General features: G+C 52.7%; 1 protein-coding gene across 1 annotated transcript in view; it reads left to right on the forward strand.

Moving 5' to 3' along the window:
* OPHN1 (oligophrenin 1) overlaps nucleotides 1-21418 on the forward strand; it is a 52389-nt gene extending 30971 nt beyond the window's left edge. The window contains exons 10-24 of the mRNA XM_069868051.1: nucleotides 729-820; nucleotides 946-1024; nucleotides 1773-1806; nucleotides 3236-3298; nucleotides 3577-3651; nucleotides 5813-5897; nucleotides 6233-6291; nucleotides 7721-7826; nucleotides 9399-9558; nucleotides 13250-13397; nucleotides 14454-14729; nucleotides 17168-17333; nucleotides 17746-17796; nucleotides 18558-18608; nucleotides 18965-21418. Coding sequence (XP_069724152.1) covers nucleotides 729-820; nucleotides 946-1024; nucleotides 1773-1806; nucleotides 3236-3298; nucleotides 3577-3651; nucleotides 5813-5897; nucleotides 6233-6291; nucleotides 7721-7826; nucleotides 9399-9558; nucleotides 13250-13397; nucleotides 14454-14729; nucleotides 17168-17333; nucleotides 17746-17796; nucleotides 18558-18600 — 1437 coding nt within the window. The 3' untranslated portion in view covers nucleotides 18601-18608; nucleotides 18965-21418. The remainder of the gene's footprint in view (nucleotides 1-728; nucleotides 821-945; nucleotides 1025-1772; nucleotides 1807-3235; nucleotides 3299-3576; nucleotides 3652-5812; nucleotides 5898-6232; nucleotides 6292-7720; nucleotides 7827-9398; nucleotides 9559-13249; nucleotides 13398-14453; nucleotides 14730-17167; nucleotides 17334-17745; nucleotides 17797-18557; nucleotides 18609-18964) is intronic.
* The last annotated feature ends 395 nt before the right edge of the window (nucleotides 21419-21813 follow it).

The following is a 21813-nucleotide window of genomic DNA, read 5'->3' on the forward strand; positions in this document are numbered from 1 at the left end:
GATTATCATCACAGACCATAAGCCAGACGTACTCCTGGAGGAGGCTGTCCTCACTGCCGGGCTGTCCCAGATCTGCTTGATCTGCTTCTGCCAGAGGCTTTGCAGATGCAGTGTCTGTTGGGTGATGAGCATGTTCCAGACCTGCAGACTCAGCCCAAGGGTCTGCCCCATCCCTGGAGGGGTTCAAGGCCAGGTTGGATGGGGCTTGGAGCCCCTGATCCAGTGGGAGGCATCTCTGCCCATGGCAGGGAATTGGAACTGGATGGGCCTTAAGGTCAAACCCAAACCATTTCATAGTTCTATGATTAACTTCATAAAAAAATTAGGGCCCAGCTGTGTCAGGTAACAGACCAGCATGGTCATGGCCTCAAAAGACCAAGCGATAGCTCCTGTGGTTTGTTACAGCCCTGCCCCTGCTCTTTGGAGGGATGGTCCCACTTGCTGGGATGTTTAGCGCTTGTTTGCAGAGTAGTACTGAGAAGTCAAGAAAATTTTGTGGCTGAGGAGAGGGAGCCTGGCTCATAAAGCCTTTGATCTCCATCTTCGTTAATGATGGGAAGGACAGTCTGTGCTCCTGGTACCGATGCTCGGTTGAGCAGGGCACCTGCTGGCAGCGTGGTGCTCCGCAGGCAGAGCTGTGCCAGCCTGCAGCCTCAGGGTGCTGATGAACCCAGAGTCTTCTCCTGTATTTCCTTCTCTCTCACCTTGGCTTCTCTTTCCTCTCCTAGGGCACTTTAGACCTGACACTGAAATCCTGTGTGAGGAGAAAGACGGACTCTATAGACAAAAGGTTTTGTTTTGACATTGAAACTAATGAAAGGTGAGATGGTTTGGATTCACGTCACCCCCCAAACAGATAAACGCAGCATAGAGTTGCTCTCCACTGTTTATTAAAACAACCTTTTCCTTCTTTTTCCTGCCTGTCCCCGGGTGAACTCTGTGCAGATCTGGGACCATCACACTGCAAGCGCTCTCCGAAGCCAACCGAAGGCTGTGGATGGAAGCCATGGACGGGAAGGAGCCGGTGAGTGCTGGGGAGCTGCAGGGCGGTGGATGGGTGGCTGAGCAGTGGCCTCTGCCCCTCTGCCGGCGGGCACTGCACGCAGTGGGACTCGGCCACCACCAGCTCCTCAGGGAGCTGTCACTCCCCTGCTGTCACTCGTCCTTAGCTCGGGTGTCGGCTCAGGCACCAGCTCAGACAGGGCTTGGGACTGCGCTGCTGGCGGCACGGCTTGCACTGGGCTTCGGTTTTCCCTCTTAAAGCTCTGGTTTGTTCCCTGGTTGTGCCCAGACCATGGCCATGCTGGATGCTTTGTGTCTCCCTTGCTCCCAGCTCACTCTCCAGCCTGCAGGAGGAGATTTTTTGGGAAGCCTGGCCCTTGGGCACAGCCACCCCGCACCAGTGTTCACCCACCTTTGTGTGCTGCTGATATTCCCTTCCTGCAGTCTCAGCAGAGCCCACTCTCCTGCGCTTCCCCAGTCTCTAACAGGGCAGAGGGCTGTGCAGGGCGGGACCAAAGGACAAAGTTCCTTGTTCAGTTTTTGGGGGCCCCTTTCCTAGAAATCAGCACTCCAGTGGAACGCAGGAAGTCAGCAGAACTCCTTTATTGTGTAGATAATGCCGTCTTGCTTAATTATAAAATGGCATTTCTTCGGGTCTTACTGTTTGTTGAGTGATTTATCAGGTGTTGCGTTTTCTTTGGAAAATAAATATCTAATCATGTTGCTTCCTCTTTTTGTTTCTTCCTCCTCCATTCCTTGCCCTTTTCCAGATCTACCACAGTCCCATCACGAAACAGGAAGAGAGTGAGTCCTTTCGGTTGCTCCCCCGAGCTGTGGAAGCTGTCTGGAGCACGGGCAGCGTTGCCATGCGGATGCGCTCGCCCTCGGTCTCTGCTCACGGGCTGCGCTTCCCCTCTGTGGCGGCACTGTCACCTCTGTCCTTTCCATCACAGTGTCTGACACCGAGGCCAGATTAGAATGAGTGTCAATGGTAAAAGTTATTGGCCACAGTGTGCAGGTTTTATTTAGGAAAAATGAGCAGGATGCAGAGTTCCAATAGCCTCTAGACCGCAAAATAACAGAGGGGAAAGAAGAGCAGTGGGAGTATTTGAGGAGATTTTCTGTAGCTGAGATTATAATAGGAACATAGAGCTGGCAATGAGTTCCGCAGGGCTCTGTCCCAGTCTTGTCCTGTGTCTCCCCTCCCCACAGCCCCAGGGCTGCTGCCGCCCCTCCGCCTTCCCCCTCCACAGCCTAGGACCACGGCGGCTGAGCCTGCACCTCAGGAAGTCCTGGGGCCTCATCAGCTGGGTGAAAACCTGCATTCTGTGTCATAGAGATCGCTTTAACAGTGGTTTAATTGGCTGACTTTAATGAGGTAGCAATATCAGAGGTGAGAGCATGAAACCTGTCGTTTGGCTGCTTTGGCTTTACATGCCTGGAAAGGATGTGACTCTGTTTCACAAAAGTAAATACACTTTTTGATAGAGTGGAGCTAGAAAGGCTTCAGGTGGTTTTATAGCACCAAGTGCCACATACTGGGTGGATCTGTGCTTGGATCTGTACCCAACCCTGTGTTGGCGCTGAGATGTGTCTGAGCTCTGCACTGCTGCTCTCAGCACAGAGGAGTCATGACAACCTGCTTGCTGAAAACACACTAGTTGCAGAGTATTTACCGGCACGGGCTGTGCTGTGGCTGGAGTTGGTCCAGGTGTGTCTGGGGGCTGTTTTTTCAAGTAAAATATTATTTTATATTAAAACGACCCACCACAACCCCATCACCACCCCCACCCTCTCCCCCCTCCCCCCCCCAAAAAAAAAACCCAAAACCAAATCACCACCAGCACCGTCAGGTAGGAGGAATTCATTATAAATGCAGTTAGATCAGCAGGAATCGCCTGATCCCACCACATGGAAGCGCTCTAACTGCAGGATTTGCAGTGCTTTGGGGCTGATGGATCAGCTCCTTATCACACAAACCTACACGTGGTGGGCTCTGACTGGTGCTTTGGTTATTAAAGGCAGAAGGAGGTAGGGGGTGATGCAGCTCCAAAGAGCCTCAAGAGAAAACAGGGAACGTGTGGAAGTGATTCCTTGTCAGGTTGTAAAGAATGCCTGAGGTTTTGTGGAGGGAGGTACCTGTCGCAGACGGAGGTGTGAACCCTTCCTAGCAGTTTTCTGCAGGGAGCAGCGTGCTGGGGACGGGTGGCTAACGCTGCTGCTCTCATTTCAGTGGAGCTGAATGAGGTCGGCTTCAAGTTTGTGCGGAAATGCATCAACGCAGTGGAAACAAAAGGTGAGGTGCCCACCACAGCGTCGGGGGTCCTGCTCTGCTCTGGAATGCCTCATAGCCCCTTGCTCTCTGCCAGCAGAGCCCCTTGCTGCAGGGCAGCCCGAGCAGGGGGTTCCCGGAGCATCCCGGAGTTCTGGGCTCCTGGGCCAGGCTGGGGGGTTCCTAGGGTATCCCGGGCTTCCAGCGGAGCCCTCACACCGGCGGCTGGGTGAGAACTTCCACTAGATGGGGCTTTTGGACTACACAACTTGGCTGATGCTCTTTGGTTTTCTCCTGCTTAGGGATCACGACGGAGGGCGTCTACCGGACTGTTGGCAGCAATATTCAGGTGCAGAAGTTGCTGAATGCCTTTTTTGGTAAGGATTAATTTTTCTGTGCGATGAGATTGGCCTGGGTTTGTGTTAAGACAGATGGGGAGGATGAGGCTTTGCAGTGGGAAGTGTCCAGCATGTCTATTGCTCCCCATGGCCCCTTCAAAGCCCCTTCCCTGCTTTTCTGGTCTGTTTTTGCAGCCCTCTCCCTTTGAACTGTGGGCTTTGGTGGTGGTGTTTGGATTTAAGTGAGGCAGAGACCCTGAGCAGGGGGGACAAGCCTTCTCCATCATGCGCTGAGGGTGTTCAGGCACTTTGGAGTCACGCGGTGGGGCCACGTTCCTGCTGCGGTGTGGTCAAAGGCCAAGGAGAGATGAGCGTGGGCCCTCTCCTCCACTGCCTGCAGCCCCCCTGCCATGTGGCTGCGGGGGAGCTCACCGGTCGATGCTGTTCGGCTCTGGCACAGCCACCTCCTAAGCCTGCAGATGAGCTTGGGGGACCCAGCTCCTCGGTGCGTGGCACAGAGAGCTGTCCTGGGAAGGTGGCTTCCGTGGGAAGGTGGCGAGCCAGGTTTAAGGATTTCGCTCAGAAGGACTGTTAATTGGTCAGTGTGTGCATTTCTGCTGCCAGCCTTTCTGTATGCTCAGCCCTGTGTTTCACAGGGACGTGTGAGGTGATGGGTAGTTCGTGTGCAGTTCCCTACAGGCTGTGGCTCCATTCCATCATTCCCGGGCTGGGACCTGGCTGCAGCCGCTGTGCCATTGTCCCGGGCAGGCGTGGGGCAGGGCTGCCAGCCCTGAGGGTTGATCCCCAAAGCCTGAGCCACTGTCGCCATCCCTGCCTGAGGAGCACAGGGCAGAAAGCCGGTCTGCGTGGATGCTGGTGTCCCTCGGGCTTGTGCCAGCTCCCTGTGCAGACATCTGATACTAATGGAGCATTGAAAGGTTTGCTATTGTTTTTTACTATTGTTTACGGTGGCTTTTACTATTGTTGTTTACTAAGGCGGCTGGGTTGCGCTGACGTAGAGTTGTGTCCCACTCCCCTGGAGCCACGGCTGCAGCCAGCTTGCCGGCTTCACTTGCCTGGTGACTGATTACTCAGCCTAAGTTGTTACTGATTCTTGATTCTCAACCTCCCTGTGAGTTGCTCTGTGGTTTTCTCATCTGAACACCACTAGCCAGTGGCTTTTTCTTTAATTTATGTGCAGTGGTCTGGTTCACCACTTGTCACCCTGCTATGCACAAGCTCACAATGGGAAGTCCAGTGATGCAGCAATAACTGCTGCAGGAGGGGTTTAGCCTAAGCAGCAGCAAGGAGATAGATGTGGTTTGGAGGGTTTTTTTTCTCTCTAGTCCTATTTCTTTTTTTTTAAATAAATCATGCAGTTTATGTCTTTGGTTCCACCATCCTCATCCTCCAACTGCGTCCTTTGCTTCATCACCCCCCAAAAACGATGCGGTTGTTCGGCGAGGGTCAGCGCTGCTGAGCCTCCTCTGAGCTCCTTCTCCGTGCAGCCAGAGGGAACATTTCCAGAACAGCCTTCAGGAGAGTAGCTGTGAAGAAGGGGTTGGAGCTGGATGCTTGGATTACTTTGGATATCAGAAAGCTTGTCTTGGAGCTGTTGAAATATGGCATTGCTGGCAGTCCTGGCCATGCTAGTTTAAAAAAAAAAAACAAACCAGACTGTGCAGAATATGCCATTGCTTGACTTCTCACCACTACCTAAACATAATCTTCTCCTTCACTGATCCTGAGTTAGCACTGCTTCTCAGCCTGTCCAAAATGCTAATGCTGGTGCTGTTGTTCTGCTTCTCCCAGCTGTGAGAATCGGCAGCTTCTCCGTGTACTGGCGTAGCTTCGTTTCTCTCAAGAGGACACTCTCCATGCGAGTGTACCAGAAAGGGCCTCAAGTTGTGCCAAGGGAGGTTTAAATTGGATATCAGGAAAAATTCCTTCATTGACAGAGTGGTGAAGCACTGGCAGAGGCTCACCAGGGCAGTGGGGGAGTCCCCGTCCCTGGGGGGGTTCAAAAACCATGTGGCTGTGGCAGTGTGGGACATGATTTAGCAGGCACGGTAGGGTTGGGCTGACCGTTAGGCTGAATGAGCTGAGAGGTCTTTTCCAACCTCAATGATCTGAAAATTCCACGAAATATTAACAGCCTTAAAATGGACCTTCTTTTAAATCCATTTCATTTTTCCTCCAGATCCAAAATGTCCAGGGGATGTGGATCTCCAAAGCGGCGACTGGGACATCAAGACAATCACCAGCTCACTGAAGTTTTATCTCAGGTAACGCTGCAGGGCTCACCTGCCCCAAGCGGGCAAGGGAGCCTGGGGCTGATCTAGGCGAAAAGCAGTGAGCTGCCAGATGTTCACATCTGCATGCTGCAAAGAGGGCAAAGAAGTGACACAGGCTTTGGAAGGAGAAATGGATTTTTTAATTTTGTATTATTTTGGGGAAAATATGCCTGTTGTAGAAACCCCACACCCCATGGGAAAAGCCATTTAAGTGCTCTAGGCTGGGGGGAGATGCCACCAGGAACTGCTGGTGCTGGAGGGCAAGGAGGTTCCCCCTTCAGTCATGCTGCCTGGCCAGAGCTCACTTGTCTTTCCTGTTGTTGCAGGAACCTCTCTGAGCCCGTCATGACGTACAAGCTGCACAAAGAGCTGGTCCTGGCTGCCAGTAAGTCCTGCGGCCCCCCCGCTGCCAGTCCCCAGCGCTGCACAACCCGGGCACACCAGGACCCCAGAGCTTTGCCAGCCCAATGCCAGGGTGTCTGCCTGCTTCCCTCTGCAGAAGGAGGAGCGACCCTCTCTTCCGAGTGCTTCAAGGGACGGATGGTGTTTCTTCCCTTCTTTCCTTTGCTGTTTCAGCGCTCAGCCCTCTGTCAGGGTCTCATGCTCTCTGGAGAGCCAGGGCATAGCAGCTGACCTGAAATCTGCACGGGTGTCCCAGAAGAATCCCTTCACAATAGTATAAATATCTTTATTTTCAAACCTGTGAGGGCATGGGATGTGCTGGTGCCATACTGATAGACTGGGACTCTCTTTAGGTCGTGGAATTTGTCCTGGGATGTTGAATCCAAAGTACCCACTGGTGTGTGAAATCCATTTTCTGCTGCAGCTCCTGGGACTGAGCCACAGCCAGGATTAACGGCGATGAGCCAAGTGACATGAGTGAACTGCCACAGTCCTTGGCTCTCCTGGGGTTCTGGTCATTTCAAAGGAGCCATAACTCTGAACTGGCCACATCCTCAGAGCGTGTTGAGAGCCAGCCTGCTGAGATGGAGAGTACAGGGAGCTGGTCATCTCCCTCAGCATGGGAGCGCTGGTGTTTGGAAATGGATGGCACACTCAAATGCTTGGGGGTAAAGCATCCTTCACACCCCCATGCCCCCCTGAAGTCAACAGCAGAGTGGGAAAGCAACCCACATCTCCTCAGTCTGGGCACCTGGAGAATTAGTAACACTTGTTCTTTCTTGGAAAGGAAAATTTCCCACCACCTGCTTATTGTGCTCCAGCCCAAGATTTATTCCTTTGAGAACTGGTCAAACCAGTGATGGCTGGGGATCTGTGAAACCATAATCCCTCCCTGTCCTCTCTCAGGAACCTGCACCATTTCACTTACCAGCTACCAACATCCCATGCTATTCTTTTCACACCAAGTGTTTTATTGTTTCTTGATTATTTATGTTCTAAGGGTGACTTCTTTGGGTCAGGGACTCAATCTTTTATCCTGCGGGACATATTACCATGTTGTTTGGTTTTGTAGCTCTCTGGACTAATATCTGGCCATATGTTCCCCTGGGCGAGGGGGCAAAGAGGAGCAACCAGCCATGCCCAGCCTGCTTCCCCAGCTGAGCACAGAGGCAGAGTGCAACCCTGAGCTCCCTTTCAAGCTTGATTTCTCTCATTCCACTTCATTTTGTTTTTTCACAATGATAACCTAGTTGCTATGTAATTGCCCTTTCCTCCTGCCTCCCATCTTGGCCAGCCAATCCCGTGTGGCAGGAGGAACAGCTCCCACAGATTTTCTTTGGCTTTATCTTCCTCTGATGTATTTACTTTGAAAGCAGTGGGCACAAAGTTTTCTTTGGGTTTCTTCTTTCCAGAATCTGAGAACCTGGATTACAGGCTAGGAGCCATTCACGCACTGGTCTATAAACTGCCTGACAAGAACAGAGAGATGTTAGAGCTCCTCATACAACACCTCGTCAAGTAAGCAGACGTTCTCTCACACTAGCATGAGGGCGGTTGTGGAATCAGCAGAACAAGCCTTTTTTTAATTATTTTTTGTGGTAGGTTTTCAAAAGTGTACCCGCCACAGTCTCCCTAGGAATTTGCGTTTGGGCTGCACAAATGGTGTGATTATCTTGGCTGCCACTTCATTCAGTGGTGCTTCCCACTCCAGTTGCCGCTTTTGTCCTCTTTCTGACGAGCAGCAAGCAGAAAATAATCTTAAAATGAAATTGCCCTCTGACAGCGGAGCTATAAACCATCACCTCTCACTCCAGCTGAGAACAACATCAGTTCTGGGGTTTGGGAACAGCTGCAGGACCTGTTCCTGTGGGCTGAATGTGAAGCTTGCTTTGGTTTTAGCTCCAGCTCTGTGGTTTCCATGTCCTGAGCCTGTAGAGCAGCAGAAAAGCTTGAGCTTGTCAGTCTCTGCTCTCAGGCAGGTATGCTGGGTGCTCAGTGGCGCTGAGCAGCACTGCTTCTCCAGGTTTCCTCCAGAGAGACGCTGCAATCCTGCCGCTCCATGGTAGCGGCACCAGCACAGCGCTGGGAACCAGGTGGCTCCCGAATACGAAGGTTCGGTGTGGAAGCTCTGCCTTCTCTGCCCCAGGGAGCAGTAAGGGCACAGCAGTGAGAGGGGCTCATACCGAGCCACGCTGAAGCTCAGAAGTGAGGGAGCAACATGTGTGCAGGTCAGGAAGGAGCAGGGCTTGCAGAAGCAATGGCCTTTGTATGACAGGGCTTGCTCTGGGCCTTCGGAGAAGCCACTTTCCAAACAGGGCTGTCTCGGAACTAAGCAGGGCTGACCTGGGCTGTCAGGACAGAGCTAGCTCTGTATTTGTGGTCACTGTTAGTCCTTGAGATGTTTACACTTAAATTCTGTTCTCTCTCCCCTCCCTGCTGACAGAATCTCTTCAATAGCAGAGCTACAGGGCAAACCCAGAATTCATTAGATGTCAGCATGAGTCTCTCTTCCCTGTTCCGCTTCTGGAAGCCGGTGATGCCCACCGAGGCGGGCAGTGCTCCTGCCAGCAGTGATGCTGTTCCGCAGGCTTGCGCCCCTCCCGAGCTGCACGGCTGCTGGGCACAGTGCTCTGTTCTCTGAACACGGGGGCTCTTTGGCAAAGAAGACACTGTAGGGATTTATTGAAAACCTCCCTACATTCTGTCCTCCTCCTTCAGAGAGAGGAGAAATTAAAGGCCAAAGTCAGTTCTGGATAAATAGGATATTCTGATTCAAACGATCCCTTTTGTGTATGTGTTGCACGGATGGCTTTTTATTGCAGAGATGGGTGAGAGCGAGAAGTGGGAAAGGATCAAATACAAATGCTGTCTACACGCTGCTCTCCCAAGCAGTTGTCCTGGCCAAGTGTGCGTGCCACAGCTAGAGATGTTTTATCTCTGGGAGGGCTGGGAAACAAATTCTGCTGAAACAAAAAGCAGCAAATTGAGTAACTGTTTCTTACTATATACTTTTTATTGCTTGGAGTAAGATCTGTTTGGAAAAAAACAAACCAAATCAAACGCCGTGCTTTCCTTCCCTCCTCTCCGCAGCGTATGCGAGCACAGCCGAGAGAACCTAATGTCCCCGTCGAACATGGGGGTGATCTTTGGCCCCACCCTCATGCGGGCGCAGGAGGACACCGTGGCAGCGATGATGAACATCAAGTTCCAGAACATAGTCGTCGAGATCCTCATCGAGCACTTTGGGAAGGTACAGGTGGCAGCCCTGGGAGCCTCTGCGCGGCTCCTGGCTGCTCCATCGTGTTCCTGCGTGCTGTTGCTGTGGCAATGCCGTAGAGCTCTGGCTCCTTTTCCTGGAGCCTCTGTAGGGGCTGGGCTGTCGTATATAATATATGGCTCTGAGATGCTGTGGAAGGAAAGAAACAGTGTGGTAGATGTGTTCCTCGCTGCTGCCTTTCACTAATTCTGAAGGAAACCTTCGGTCTAGGGACTTTTGCTTTGCTTTTTTTAAAGAGGAATCTTTATTGAACAAATCCTGTTCTGTGCCTGGACATTGCAGGACATTGTGCTTTCCTTGGCTGAAGGCAGGAGCTGGACCAGAGCATAACTGGTTTCAGCAGGCGCCAGATGAGATGCCTTACAGCTACGGATACGGGAAGGAGACCCAGTGCAGACAACACGGAAGGGTCAATGAGGATGATTGAGCTGTGCCTGCGCTCTGTTCAGCTGAATGCGGGGGTGACATGGGCAGGTCAGGGAGGGAGCTCTGCCAGGGCTGGAGGCACAGAGCGGACTGTAGGGCAGGGCTCTCTGTGGGGCAGGACACTGTGCTGAGGGTCTCCAGCCATGTTTGCCATCCGTGCGATCTTTGCTGGGTATCTTTGTCTGAGGTGTTGCCTGATACTCAGTCAGGGTCTGCTGTGGTGGTGCTGAGGACTCAAGTGTAGGCAACAGTGTTTTGTTGTGTGGCGTTTTGTCTCCTGGTGGAAGCAGAATGTCCCATGTGTTCTGTACTAGCATCTTTATCATGATGTCTGATAGAATGGCTAAGGGTTTCCAGGGGGGCTGGAAGGTGATAGAGCTCTATGTTAGCATTTAAAAACTTGAGCAGTGTTTTCATTCCAGTCAGTGTGTCAGGGGATGGATTGCTTTGCTGATACCAGCATGGGGTTTGAAGGAGTGAGTTCGGGCCCTCAGGGTTCCATAATGCTTTACATCACAGTGTCCACACAGCTGTTATGTCTTAGAGGCAGGGAAAGTTTGAAGCCGTCCTTTAAAGGATGCTGTTTGCTGTGGGGAGGATGGAGGAGCCCTCCAGCAGACAGGGCTGCACGTGTGTGGAAGTGAAGCTCCCCATTTGGGAAAGGAAGAGGAGGCCAAAGCTGATGGAGCTAGGTTCTTGCGAAAGTAGATGTGGATTCAGAGCAAACAGATGGGGGCCAGATGGGTGGTGTGGGTGTTGGCTGTGGCGCTGAGAACTGAGACAGGGTGGAAGAGCTCAGATGGACTTCTGAGTGTCCATGCGAGAAGCTCATGAAAATCACAAGCCAGTTCCTTTGTAGGTCTCTGTGAAGAGTAGGTCTCTTCCTGCAGTGAAACGGTGTCTCGTTTGTGTGTTGGGATCCTCACCCAGTGCTCAAGTGCTGGCCTCTGCCCTCTCCTCGTGCTCAGCCTGCAGTGCAGGCTGAGTCAGCGGCACTTACACAACTGCTTCTGAGAGCTGGAGTTAAACCTTTAATTAAGTGAGACATCTCTTTGCTTGCTTTTAATTTCTTCAGCAATAAGGTTAAGTTGGTAAATTTATTAGATGGAGCTCGTAAGCTCAGTGTCAGCGCTGGAAGTGCCTTCAGCTCACACACGAGCAAACATTGCAAATGAGTCTGGAGGAGGGGATGGGGTCATTTATACGGGGTATGTGAGGACTCTAAGGAAAAATAACTATTCATGAAGTCTTTGTGGGTAATTACTGTTTCCACAGCTTATATTTGAGTGCCGTGGTTAAATTAAATAAGTTGATTGCTCTGGAAACATCTTCACTGTACGAACCCTCTCAATACGAGGGTCTGTCAATACCTTTGTACCTGCAAGTTGTTTGACTTGGATTTTCATTTTAAAGGCAGAAGAAAAGCAGAGGCTGCACCCACATCTTAAAAAGAGGGGTTTGCTGCTTTTAAATCACAGGCTGTTCATGTCACAGCAAATGCCTCTCAATCCAGGCAGGGGAAACACACTGGACTTCGTATTCTGGAGCAGAGGAAGTGTCCAGCCCTAGCAGAGGGCAGATTGAGCATCAGCAGCCCCCAAACAGCAACAGAAAAGCAGCTGAAGTGACCAGAACAGGGTTTGGAGCTCACCAGGGTCTCTGCCCTGGTGTTCTCCTCTCTTTGGGCAGAATCAGGAGCAAAGCCCAAGGTCCGGCACATGGTGCTGGGGCAGAGGTTGAGCACAGCTCCAGTTCCACCATGCCCTGTGCTGCCCGGCGTGGGAACCCAGCCGCTGCCTGCTCTTGGGATCGGGAAGGGTGAAACTGGGCTGTGTGTTTTTTCTTTCATCCCACACTTCCATTCCCCATAATGGCTCCCTGGCTGGGAGAAGAAATAATTGACTGTTAAATTGAACTACAAAAATGTTATGTTTCTTCATATTGAACCTTTCCGGGTGGCAGGATAAAATTGCTCTCCATTCCTCTGGGCTTGAGCCGCCTCTTGCCAACAGCTGGGAAGGGACCAGCTCCGTCTTCTCCCAGGATGGGCAGTGCAGCCTCAGGTCTTGGCAACTTGTGCCACCCCATCCATAGCAAATCACTCTTTCAAGACTGGTATGGATTCCACTAACATCCATGGGAAAACCATGGGAGGAGCTGGGTTTGGTCCTTAAGGTAGTGTTTCTGATCTCCAAGAGACTGCTCTGAAGCTTAAATCCTTTTCAGCTCATAGAGAAAAGCACTGACGTAAATTAAAATTTCTAAATTAAACCAAACCAAATAGGTGCCTTATGACCAGTGAGAAAAGGAGATAAAACTCCATAGCAGCATTGTTTTCATGCCAGCATTTCATCCAAAATAATTTTGTAAAGAAAAGCAAGAACTGAAGGGCTTTTAGCGATAAATCTGAAGCAAATCAGTTGTTTATCTGCGTGCTTTCTGGAGATCGTGTCACCTTGTTGCCGCAGAGAACTGTGTTTCTCAGAAACTGCTAGTCCCAAGCTTCCTTCATGGATAATTTGCTTCTCTGTTTTGTCTGTAGTTGTGATTTTTCTGCATTCATAGCTGAGCGCTGTGGTTGCTGCAGTGGCTGCGCAAGGTGTGGGGCAGGCAGTCTGTCCATAGGAAAGCCCGTGGCAGGATGTGGTTGCAGAGCCGCAACTACAGCATCAGCCCCTCTCCAGCCCCACAACCGAGGCTCTCCTGGGCGCTACCAACCTGTGAGAACAGCTGGCACACACCCTCTGTCTCTCTCCAGAGGCTGGAGGAGCTGGGGCCCTGGACTGGAGCAAACAGCTGTCACGGTCCTGCGAGGATCTCGTGGTCTGGTTGGGATGGTTTGGAGCAGCCCTGGTTTTTCTAGCCCTCCTGGATCTGTCAGAGGCAATTTGGGCCCCAGATTGGTTCTGTGTCTGCTGGAGAGCAGCAGGGCAGCCCCTGGCAAAGGCATGGGTGGCAGCTTGTGTCTGCACACCTGGCATGGCTCAGCTGCCAAACCTCTCCCTACAGCCAAGGGATTTGGCCTCCAGCTCTGACGTGTTGTCCTTGGAGGGGTGCCTGGCACACCAGTGTGGCACCTGCCCGGGGGCTGAAGCACGTGCTGCTGGAGGCCAGGCAGAGCCACATAGAAGGTGTAGGAGGTGGCCACCATCTCCTGGCTGGGGAGACCTTCAGCTGAAGGAGAGGCCATGGCCCCTCCGTGTCAGGCTGGGCCATCTAAACATCTCTGCTGTTGCAGATCTACTCTGGGCCCCCAGAAGACACCACTACACCGCCAGTGCCTCCTCCCAGGGTGGCTGCCCGGCGCCACAAACCCATCACCATTTCCAAACGTCCTCTGAGGGAAAGACCCGTCTTCTTCGGTGCTTCTGTGGAAGAAAGTGGAGGTCAGTAAGTTCTACTGTATTCACACGGGTTCCATCATCTCACAACTCAGACTTGTGAGGTTTTGGTTTTACTGCTGCCTGCAGCATTCACCAGGAACTGAACCAGTACTGGTGTTTGTGTATGGGAAACCCAGGGGAAAAGTTTTTCTGCTTTTCAAAACTGCGAAGCAACACCAATAAACAGAGAGCAGAGCAGCTGGGATGGGTGTGAGTGAGCACAGGCTGAGGTGGGCTGCATGCCACTGTAGTCATGTCCTGAGTGGGCTGCGGGGGGCTCAGCTGCACCCAGTCTGCTCTAATTGTCATTGCAAGCTCTGCCCTAGATCACATCACCACCTGAAGAGGTGGAAATTCTTTCTCTGTTAGAGCTTTCAGAGCTTTGATGGTGTTTTAGTACTGCAAGTGTACTTTTTGGCACTGGTAAAACATGATTGATTTAAATTGCTCCTTAAAATCACAAGCCTGCTCAGGCAGTTTTCGATGCCTTTGGGTTAAAATGTTTCTCCCATCCAGGAGTAGAAGCGCCAGTGTTTGACGGCGCCAAGGCTGCAGGGTGCAGTCAGATTCGTAGCAGGGCTTCTGTGTGCTCTGCGTGGGCCTCAAGCACAGCAAGAGGGATGAAAGGAACGATTTTTGGAGGGGTATAAAGGCATGATGCACAGCTTCTCTTGAGATACAGTACTGGAAATTTAAAAGAAGCCCCTGAGTATATTCTGTCATAGAGTCCTGGAATGGTTTGGGTTGGAAGGGACCTCAAAGCCCATCCAGTTCCAGCCCCCTGCCATGGGCAGGGACACCCCCACAGGATCAGGGGGCTCAAAACCTCATCCAACCTGGCCTGGAAAACCTTCATATTCAGCATTGTTTCAGTTTGCTTTGTCCCTCGATGTTCACGTGAGCCACGTGCTGTGTTGTGCTCCAGCTGAGGGGCTGTCAATCCCTGCTGCACACCACAAGTGTGCTTGTTCTGTGGCTCTGCAGGAGCTCCAGGGGAAGCTCCCACCGCTCTGCACTGCCTCCTAACCTGTGCCTCTCTGTCCCTTGGCTCCACAGCAGACCGGCATGGCCAGACACTCAACGGCAGTGGCAGCATTGGCACGGAGGTCCCCAAGCCCCTGCACCGCAGCCGCCTGCCCGCGCCCCGACCAGGGGACGAGCCGGGGCGTCCCCCCACCGAGGCAGAGGTGGGGAAGCTGGTGGCCAGGCTGCAGGACGCAGGAGTGAAGCCGGCCAGCAAGGCTGCCAACGGGGTGGTGGCCAGCTCTGCCCTGAGGAACTCCACGCTCCAGGCCAGGAGACCGGCTCCCCGGCCGGGGATCTACAGCAGAGAGGGTGAGCCTGCGCCCGGGGCTGTGGCTCGTGCTGGGGTCCCAGCTGAAGCAGGAGGGAAGGATTGCTGTGCTCCCAGGGAAGGCTCGAGGTGCCCAGGCCAAGTCCTCTCCTGTACCGGCATGGCTGGAGCAGGCACAGGCTCCTCGCCTGGAGTCCTCTTGATGGAGCTCAGCAGCAAGGGGTGGGAGACCAGAATAGCCTGAGGGCAGGATCCAGCCTTAGCCTCCAGAGTTGCCCTGTTTAATTTCAGACAAGGGCTGCTTTGGGTCTGTAGCTCTTTTCGGGGTGCAGCTGCTGTCGGGTTTCAGAGCAGCCTGCAGAGCCTCGTGCCAGTGCTGGTGCAGGTGCCAATGTCAGTGCCGGTGCCAGCCATCCTCTGCTGTACCAGGCAGATGCCACTGGTGTCAGATGAGGCCAGCATTCTGTGCAGCAACCGAGCCTCTGCCCGTGCTGAGCTCAGCCCAGCTCGGTGCATTCATAACAGGCTGAGTAGCGATATAAAGACCTTTAATCCCAGAGCAGTTTGTGCCCATTCTGACCATCCGTAAGCACCCTAATTGTCAGTGCTTTCCTCAGCAGAGGTGAGGAAAAGGGCAAAAGTCATTTTCCTATTTTAAATTCTGATGGCTTTACCTGTCAGACCCCTGGTGCCACAGCTTCTGGCTTACCTAGGCTTTACTGGGGTTGTTAATTGCAACAGTTCATATCTTTCCATTAAATAGAAATAATGATTATTGTCTATGTTCTAATAATCTTTATACAGAAATTTATTACAGGTAGCAATAATTAGTCTGGGTGCAGACCCGGGCTGGCTTGTCTGAATCAGGGGAGGTGTTTCTGAGTCTGTGGCAGCCTCCCCGCAAGGCCAGGGAGCCCTTTGCAGGATGGCACTGCTGGGAGAGCTGGAATTCAGTGCCGAGTTCCATAAAACGTTCTAGACAATGGCCATAATAAAAGACATATTGCTGTCTGCAATGCGCCAGCCTTTCCTGCGCACTTCCCAGGGCTTTTCAAATGCTGTCGCACCTCGACAGCTTACAGCCCCATGTCTAGGACATAAAAACCAGGCTGACTAATGGCAAACAGCTCCCGTGTGCAGAGGAGAGCAGCCCGTCCGGGTAGTGCAGACATCGGATTCACTCATTTAACTCTGCTGGCTTAATGTAAATCTGTCCCATCAGTGCTAGGTGGAACTCTGCTTTTGGAAGAGGAAAGTAGCTCCAAAAGCTGGCTTCTGCATTAGCTCCTTCCACATGCTGTGGTGTTGCATTATTGCACACAGTGTGTTAGCAGCACATCCTGCAGCCACAGTGGAGTAAAAACAGTGGTGGTGGCCCTTCAGCAGATCTACAGAGCACTGAAGGATCAGTAAAGTGATGTAGCATCTGTGCTGACACCAGCAAATCAGTGCTTGTATGCTTTTAATGTGTGCAGTCTGGGGATTGACTTGAAAAACTGGAGGAACAGAGAAGCAGTGGAGCCTGAAGGGGTGGAAAACAGGCACATTAGTGAGAAATGCAGGTGATACAGCAAGTGCTCAGGGGGCAAACTAGGAGCAAAGTTTACAACTGCAAGTGTGGAGCAGTTGGTTTGGGTCTGGTGGCTGAAGTGACACACCAGGGTGTAGCAAGGGTCAGTAACAAAGGGCCTGACGAAGCCTTGGTTAAGTAACTGCAGCCATTCCTTATCACAGCAAATAGAAAAACACCTTAGACTTGTTTCTAACCAGAAACAGGACTCTCTAAGAGTGGAAATGTCTAAATTAGAAGGGTAGATGCCAGTCCTTAGGGTGGTTTTGAGCCATATAAACAGCCAGATGGGAATATCACCGGGATTACTGTCCTGCTGAAAGGCACTCTGGAGACCTGGGTGCTGGGGAAGGTGTGGGGCTCCCAGGGGTGTCAAGTAAAGCCTGGCACTTATCCCTTGTCCGCTTAGCCTTGCAAGTCTTCGAGGGTTAAGAGAAAAGCGAGACTGGCTGGATGTTGGAGAAGAGAAGCAGCCAAGGCAGGAGCTCCTGGAGACAGAGTGGAAGGCCGACGAGAGGACAGGCAGGGCCACTGTCTGAGATCAAAGAAGCAGCGGCCCCAGACTGCGGGGGTTTGTGCTGTTCCTCTCGCTTTTGAAGAGCGGCACTGCACAGGTTTCATTTAAGAAAACTTATTCAATATCATCCTTGCCATCAGCCAGTGCAGCAAGTTTATCATCCCAGGGTCAGCACCAGCCCCCTGTTCTGGATGATTGTGCTGGGGCAGGCAGGTGGGAACTGCCTTTTTCTGGTCCTTTTTCCCTGAATTCTTTCTCTTGGCCCCTGTTAAAGAAAGGATGATGGGCCACACAGACAGAGCTAAGCCCGCTAACTTATTAATGCCTCTTCATGATCACCTACCCCTCCACCAAAGTTTCTTGCTCAGTGTGTGTCATCCTCAACCTTGCAGGTGAGTACGATGGTGTCCCTAAGCCACGCTCCCATGGTGATAAGCCCGTGATAACGCGTCCCCCCGTAAGACCTCCAGACCCACCGTGCAGGACTCCTGTCCTTGCGAGGCTGGAGCAGAGGCCGGATCTGATAGCAGGAACAGCGGAAGAGATGCCTTCATCCATGTAAGTCAGCAGTTCTTGGCAGGCACACGGTACCCAGGGTGGGCAGCTCGACCCAAGGGAGCTGCTGGCACCGGGGAGCTTGGGGAGTTGGCAGGGGGGTGAGATCAGCCCAGATAGCAGGAGCAGGAGCTGGTGTCACATCAGCAACTTTGGGAGAGGAGGAGCAGAAATAGCATGTGGGATCATCAGCACAGACAGAGGCAGCCTAGCTCAGAGAGATCAGGGGCTGCGTGGCTGGGGCTGCGAAGGGAAATGGGGCTGGGCAAAGAGCCTCGGCAGAAAAAACACCGCTCAAAGGTGATCATCTTTGGTGTCTGCTAATGGTACCATTTTTCTCCCTGGTACAGGTGAGCTCTAATTTGCAAATTGCCTCATCGAATGACTGGCATGACCTCCCTTGTTCTCTTTGCAGGGTGGCCTCTAGGACAAAGTTCTTTGAAACAGCTTCACAAAGAACAAGCAGGTAAGCCTGACACTGGGAGGCTGGCATGGAGCTGAGAACAGCCTCGCTGCCTGGGGTGCTCCCTGTGGAGCCAAGCAGGGCTTGCAGGAAGCCCCAGCCCCGACCTTTCCTTCCTCTCCCACTCTGGGTCTTGTCTGAAAGTCTGGAACTAACAAAGAGTACAAAGCGTAAACATGAATCCAGCTGCAGACTTGATAAGTTAGCTGTAAATCTGCTAAGTAATAAACATGTCTGTGGATTCCCTTTATCACATGTATGGATCTAAGTCAGCATAGCGCAGACTGTACTTCTCAGCCTTTGCTAAGAGCAGAGATCATGGGATTCAAGGAGAGGAGGGCTGGGTAGATCGGAGCCACCGATGTGAGACCAGAGAGAGGATGGTCCTGCGGACACTGCAGAGAGGTACAGTGTGATGGAGCGATAGCTCGGGCACCAGAGCCTCTGGGCCAGACTGTGATGCAGGGTGCTCAATTGCAAGCTTTGTGGTTTGTGACAGCAGATTTTGTTTGTATTAACATCTACTCAAATGGCTGCGGCTTCCCGCTTCTAAGGATTGCAGCCTCTGCCAAAAGTGTGAGCAGGTTTGCATGTAAGTCTAATGAATGTTGTCTGCTGGTGCTGGCAGTGAGTTCACCTCTTAAACTGAAAAATACATCCCTGCCCTGACTGTTACCCAGCCCTCGGTTCAGGTTGTGGATCTGCCTTTGAGCTTGCTTATGGTGTTCATTTTTCTCTGTTTTCTTCTGCTTCCTTATCTGCAGTTCTTCCTCGCCACAAGGCAGGGGCCCCGGGGACGAGAGCTGAGACTAAAGGTATGTGTTTGTGACAATAAACCAAATAGTAAACCAAAAGCACAAACGCAGCATAAATCCACCACTTATGGGGGGCGGAGTCCAGTGGGGGCAATGGGAATCTCAAGAGAAACGTCCTCCCCGTAGAAGACCTTGCAGAAGGAGAGATAATGGCTGGATGTGTGTGAAGCTCTTCACTGGGGTAGACGTATGGCAGGAGGCAGTGAATCAGCAGGCTCTGCTGTTCCTGAGCCTCAGGATAAACGCAAGTGCTGCACGAATGGTAGTGCCGAGACATGGGCTTGCTCTGGTTGTGGTTTTGTTCTCACCGATGAGTTTACGCTGCTGCATAGCATGTTCTTGTTTTCTTCTCGCAGACTTTGTAAGGTCCTTAGTCCAGCAAGACCCAGGAGATATTCCGTGCCTGTGAGATGGACATATCTCAGTGAAGATTTCCCCAGATCCAGTGCTCCTGGAGGGCAGCTATCTTTCCGGACGATGATTTCAGAGCATGCTGTCATAAGTGGCTCAAGAAATTAGATGTGAGGGAGGTAAAGACGGAGAAAAGACCTTACCCATGCATTTGTTTTGAACCGTGCCCCATCCTTCATCGCTCCTCTCCGCGCAGGCTGTGGAGGATGCTCCCACGTGCCCTTGGAGGTGACCGTCAATGTTCCAGGGCTGGGTGAGCACCGGCCGGCTGCAAAAGGGACAACGGAGATTGCGAGTGGCCATTTGCCCACTCGCCTGCTGGGAAATGCACCTTGGCAAGGGTGACCTTGGACAAACTTTGGAGCTGAACACAAGGGGCTGACTCCCCGTGCTCGGGTGCAGGGGTGGAGTGACTGGACTTCGGGTTGGTTCCCCCCTGCCATGGGGCGCTCCTTTCTCTGTTTCTCTTGCTCAATAAGCTACAGTGTGTGTGTATGTAGGAGAGCAGTGTCTGCTACTGGAAGTGCTGCTTGTGCTAAGGCAGGCAGGGCAGGAACTGGAGGGACCATTGTGCTTCTCTCTGATGGACATCTCTCCATCTCCTCCCTGGTATCAGCCACCTCTGTCCTGGGAAACTCTGCTGAGAGAGGCAGCTGAGCCTGAGCGCGAGCAGGGCCCCATTCCCTGCCTGTGGGGCAGCTTTCTGGGCAGTGCCCATCGAGGTCAATGGCCTCCAAGAGCACCACCGGGAGAAGGAGGCAGCAGGCAGTCCTTCTCCTCGTCTTCCTCCTCCTCCTGCAGCGTATGAGCCACTCTCTCACCAAATCCACTTCCCCTGCGCCCACCAAAAAGTCTCTGTCCCCGGGGTTATTCTGGCGGGCCGGTACAGAGGTGACGAGGACCCAAAACTCACTGAATAAGGGTCAAAGCCTGCTGGTTTTCTAAGGGGCACCCAGTTTCTTGTTAGCTTGTTACAGTAATGTCTGATCCAAGAGATGTCCAGTCTCTTCCTCAGCAGTGGCTGCGTAGACAATGCCCTTTGGTCTGGAAGGGTTTCTCGTAGCCAGGACCAGCCCTGTTTAATAGTAGAGGCTTATTCATGGTTCCAGCTGACCCCAAGGCTTGGGTCCTGACCTGTAGTGTTTACCTGTAAATAGACAATGAGCAGCTGCCCTGCTTGCTCTCACCAGCCTAAAGGCAGCTTCTCTGTTGTGAATGATTTTTCTTGGGTGCTGGGAGCATTCCCAAACGAGGGGCCAAACATCCCTGTTAGCTGCTTCCCGGGTGCTCCATCCTCTCGAGCGCATTTTGTGCCCTGCCTGGCAGTCATTTACCAGCGGGCTGCCCTGTGCATGCGCCTCGCGCGTTGCTGCTCTAGTGCTGAATGTAATCCTGGCGTTCACTGGACGCACACGTGTTGTGCCAATGGTGCTTCTGCTCCCCTGGGCGCTGGTGGTGCCCCCGCTGCTCCCTCCTGCACTCTCATGCCCAACAGTGGCTTGTCAAAGCAGCGTTAAAAAAACACAGCAATCCCAGTGCCCAGGCTGTGTCACACCCCCCGGCATCTCAGGGTTGTTGGAAGCTAAGGTGAATCCTTCCCCCTGCACCCTGCTGTGAGCAGCTGGGCACTCTGCGCAGCGCCAAAGCTGAGCACATGGTGTTTTTCTGACCAGGTATCTAAGGGACCAGGTAAGACAGAGCTGCAAGCCAGCGAGTCGGGGTAGGAGAGGGCTGCTCTGAGCATCGCCCCTGGCTGGGAGAACCCAGCAGGGGAGTGCTGTCCATCAGGGGTAGGTGGCTTCGTCCCCTCCAGGGTGGCTGTCCCAGAGGAGCCAGGCCCGCGGTTTCCAAAATGCTTTCCCATCCCAGGGCTGTGCCTCGCGGAGCCCCCGAGGCTGTTGCTTTGGGAAGCGCCAGCGTTTCAGCAGAGGGGTGGCTCTGGTGCCACGCTCCCCGTGCTGCGCAGCGCTGGTGCCCACCCCCTTGGACACAGTGGTGGCTGCATCCCCTGCGCTGCTCCAGTGCAGTCAGCATCACACCCGCTGCCCAGGGTGGACCCTGCGGGGCTCATCTGGGGTCCGTGGGACAAAAGGAGTCCAAGGGAGTTTAAGTTTTCAAGCCTGGCTTTGCAATCATTGGAGGGAAGCAGATGATTAGAAGTGTATTTTGTTGTGTCCTTTTTATCTCATCTGTCCATGCATGTTTTCCCTCCTCCATGTGCACAGAGGAGGCTGGGGGCTCAGTCCCTGCTGCCGGTGCCACAGGAGGGACAGGGCTGGGAACACAGGTTTCACCCGTGGCCAGGGCCCTGGGCATCAGCAGTCGGAGCTGGTTTGTCATGGAAAAGTGTAGGTTACTTCAAGTGTTTATAAAGTTTCTATGAAGTAAAACAAAGACAAATCCAAGTGTGCCTTTCTTTTCCTTCTTCAACTGCTGCCCCGGTGTTGCCAAGCCCCAGCCCTGCTCTGTGTGCCCATCGGTCCAAGGGTCCAGTTGTGGCCGCAGGTGATGCCACAGGTACCGTGGAGCTGGCATGAAATCTTGCCACAGGATTTGTCTGGCACCGCTGGGACTCTGGGCTTGCTGCTTAAGAATAGAATGGTTTAAACCCTGAAGCAACAGAAGACCCTTGTTGAAACTGGAAAACACAAACGGCAGCATTGGGGAGCGACGTTGTCCCCTACTGGAGCCACATCCCACCCCGCTCCCGGCCCCTCTGTGGGGTCAGACACCAGCGTGAGCCCCACAGCTCTGCTTAAGCAGCAGCTCGAGGGCTTTTGTTTGTTGTTTTTCT

The sequence above is a fragment of the Phaenicophaeus curvirostris genome, chromosome 13, assembly GCF_032191515.1.
Source record: "Phaenicophaeus curvirostris isolate KB17595 chromosome 13, BPBGC_Pcur_1.0, whole genome shotgun sequence".
Taxonomy (NCBI): Eukaryota; Metazoa; Chordata; class Aves; order Cuculiformes; family Cuculidae; genus Phaenicophaeus; species Phaenicophaeus curvirostris.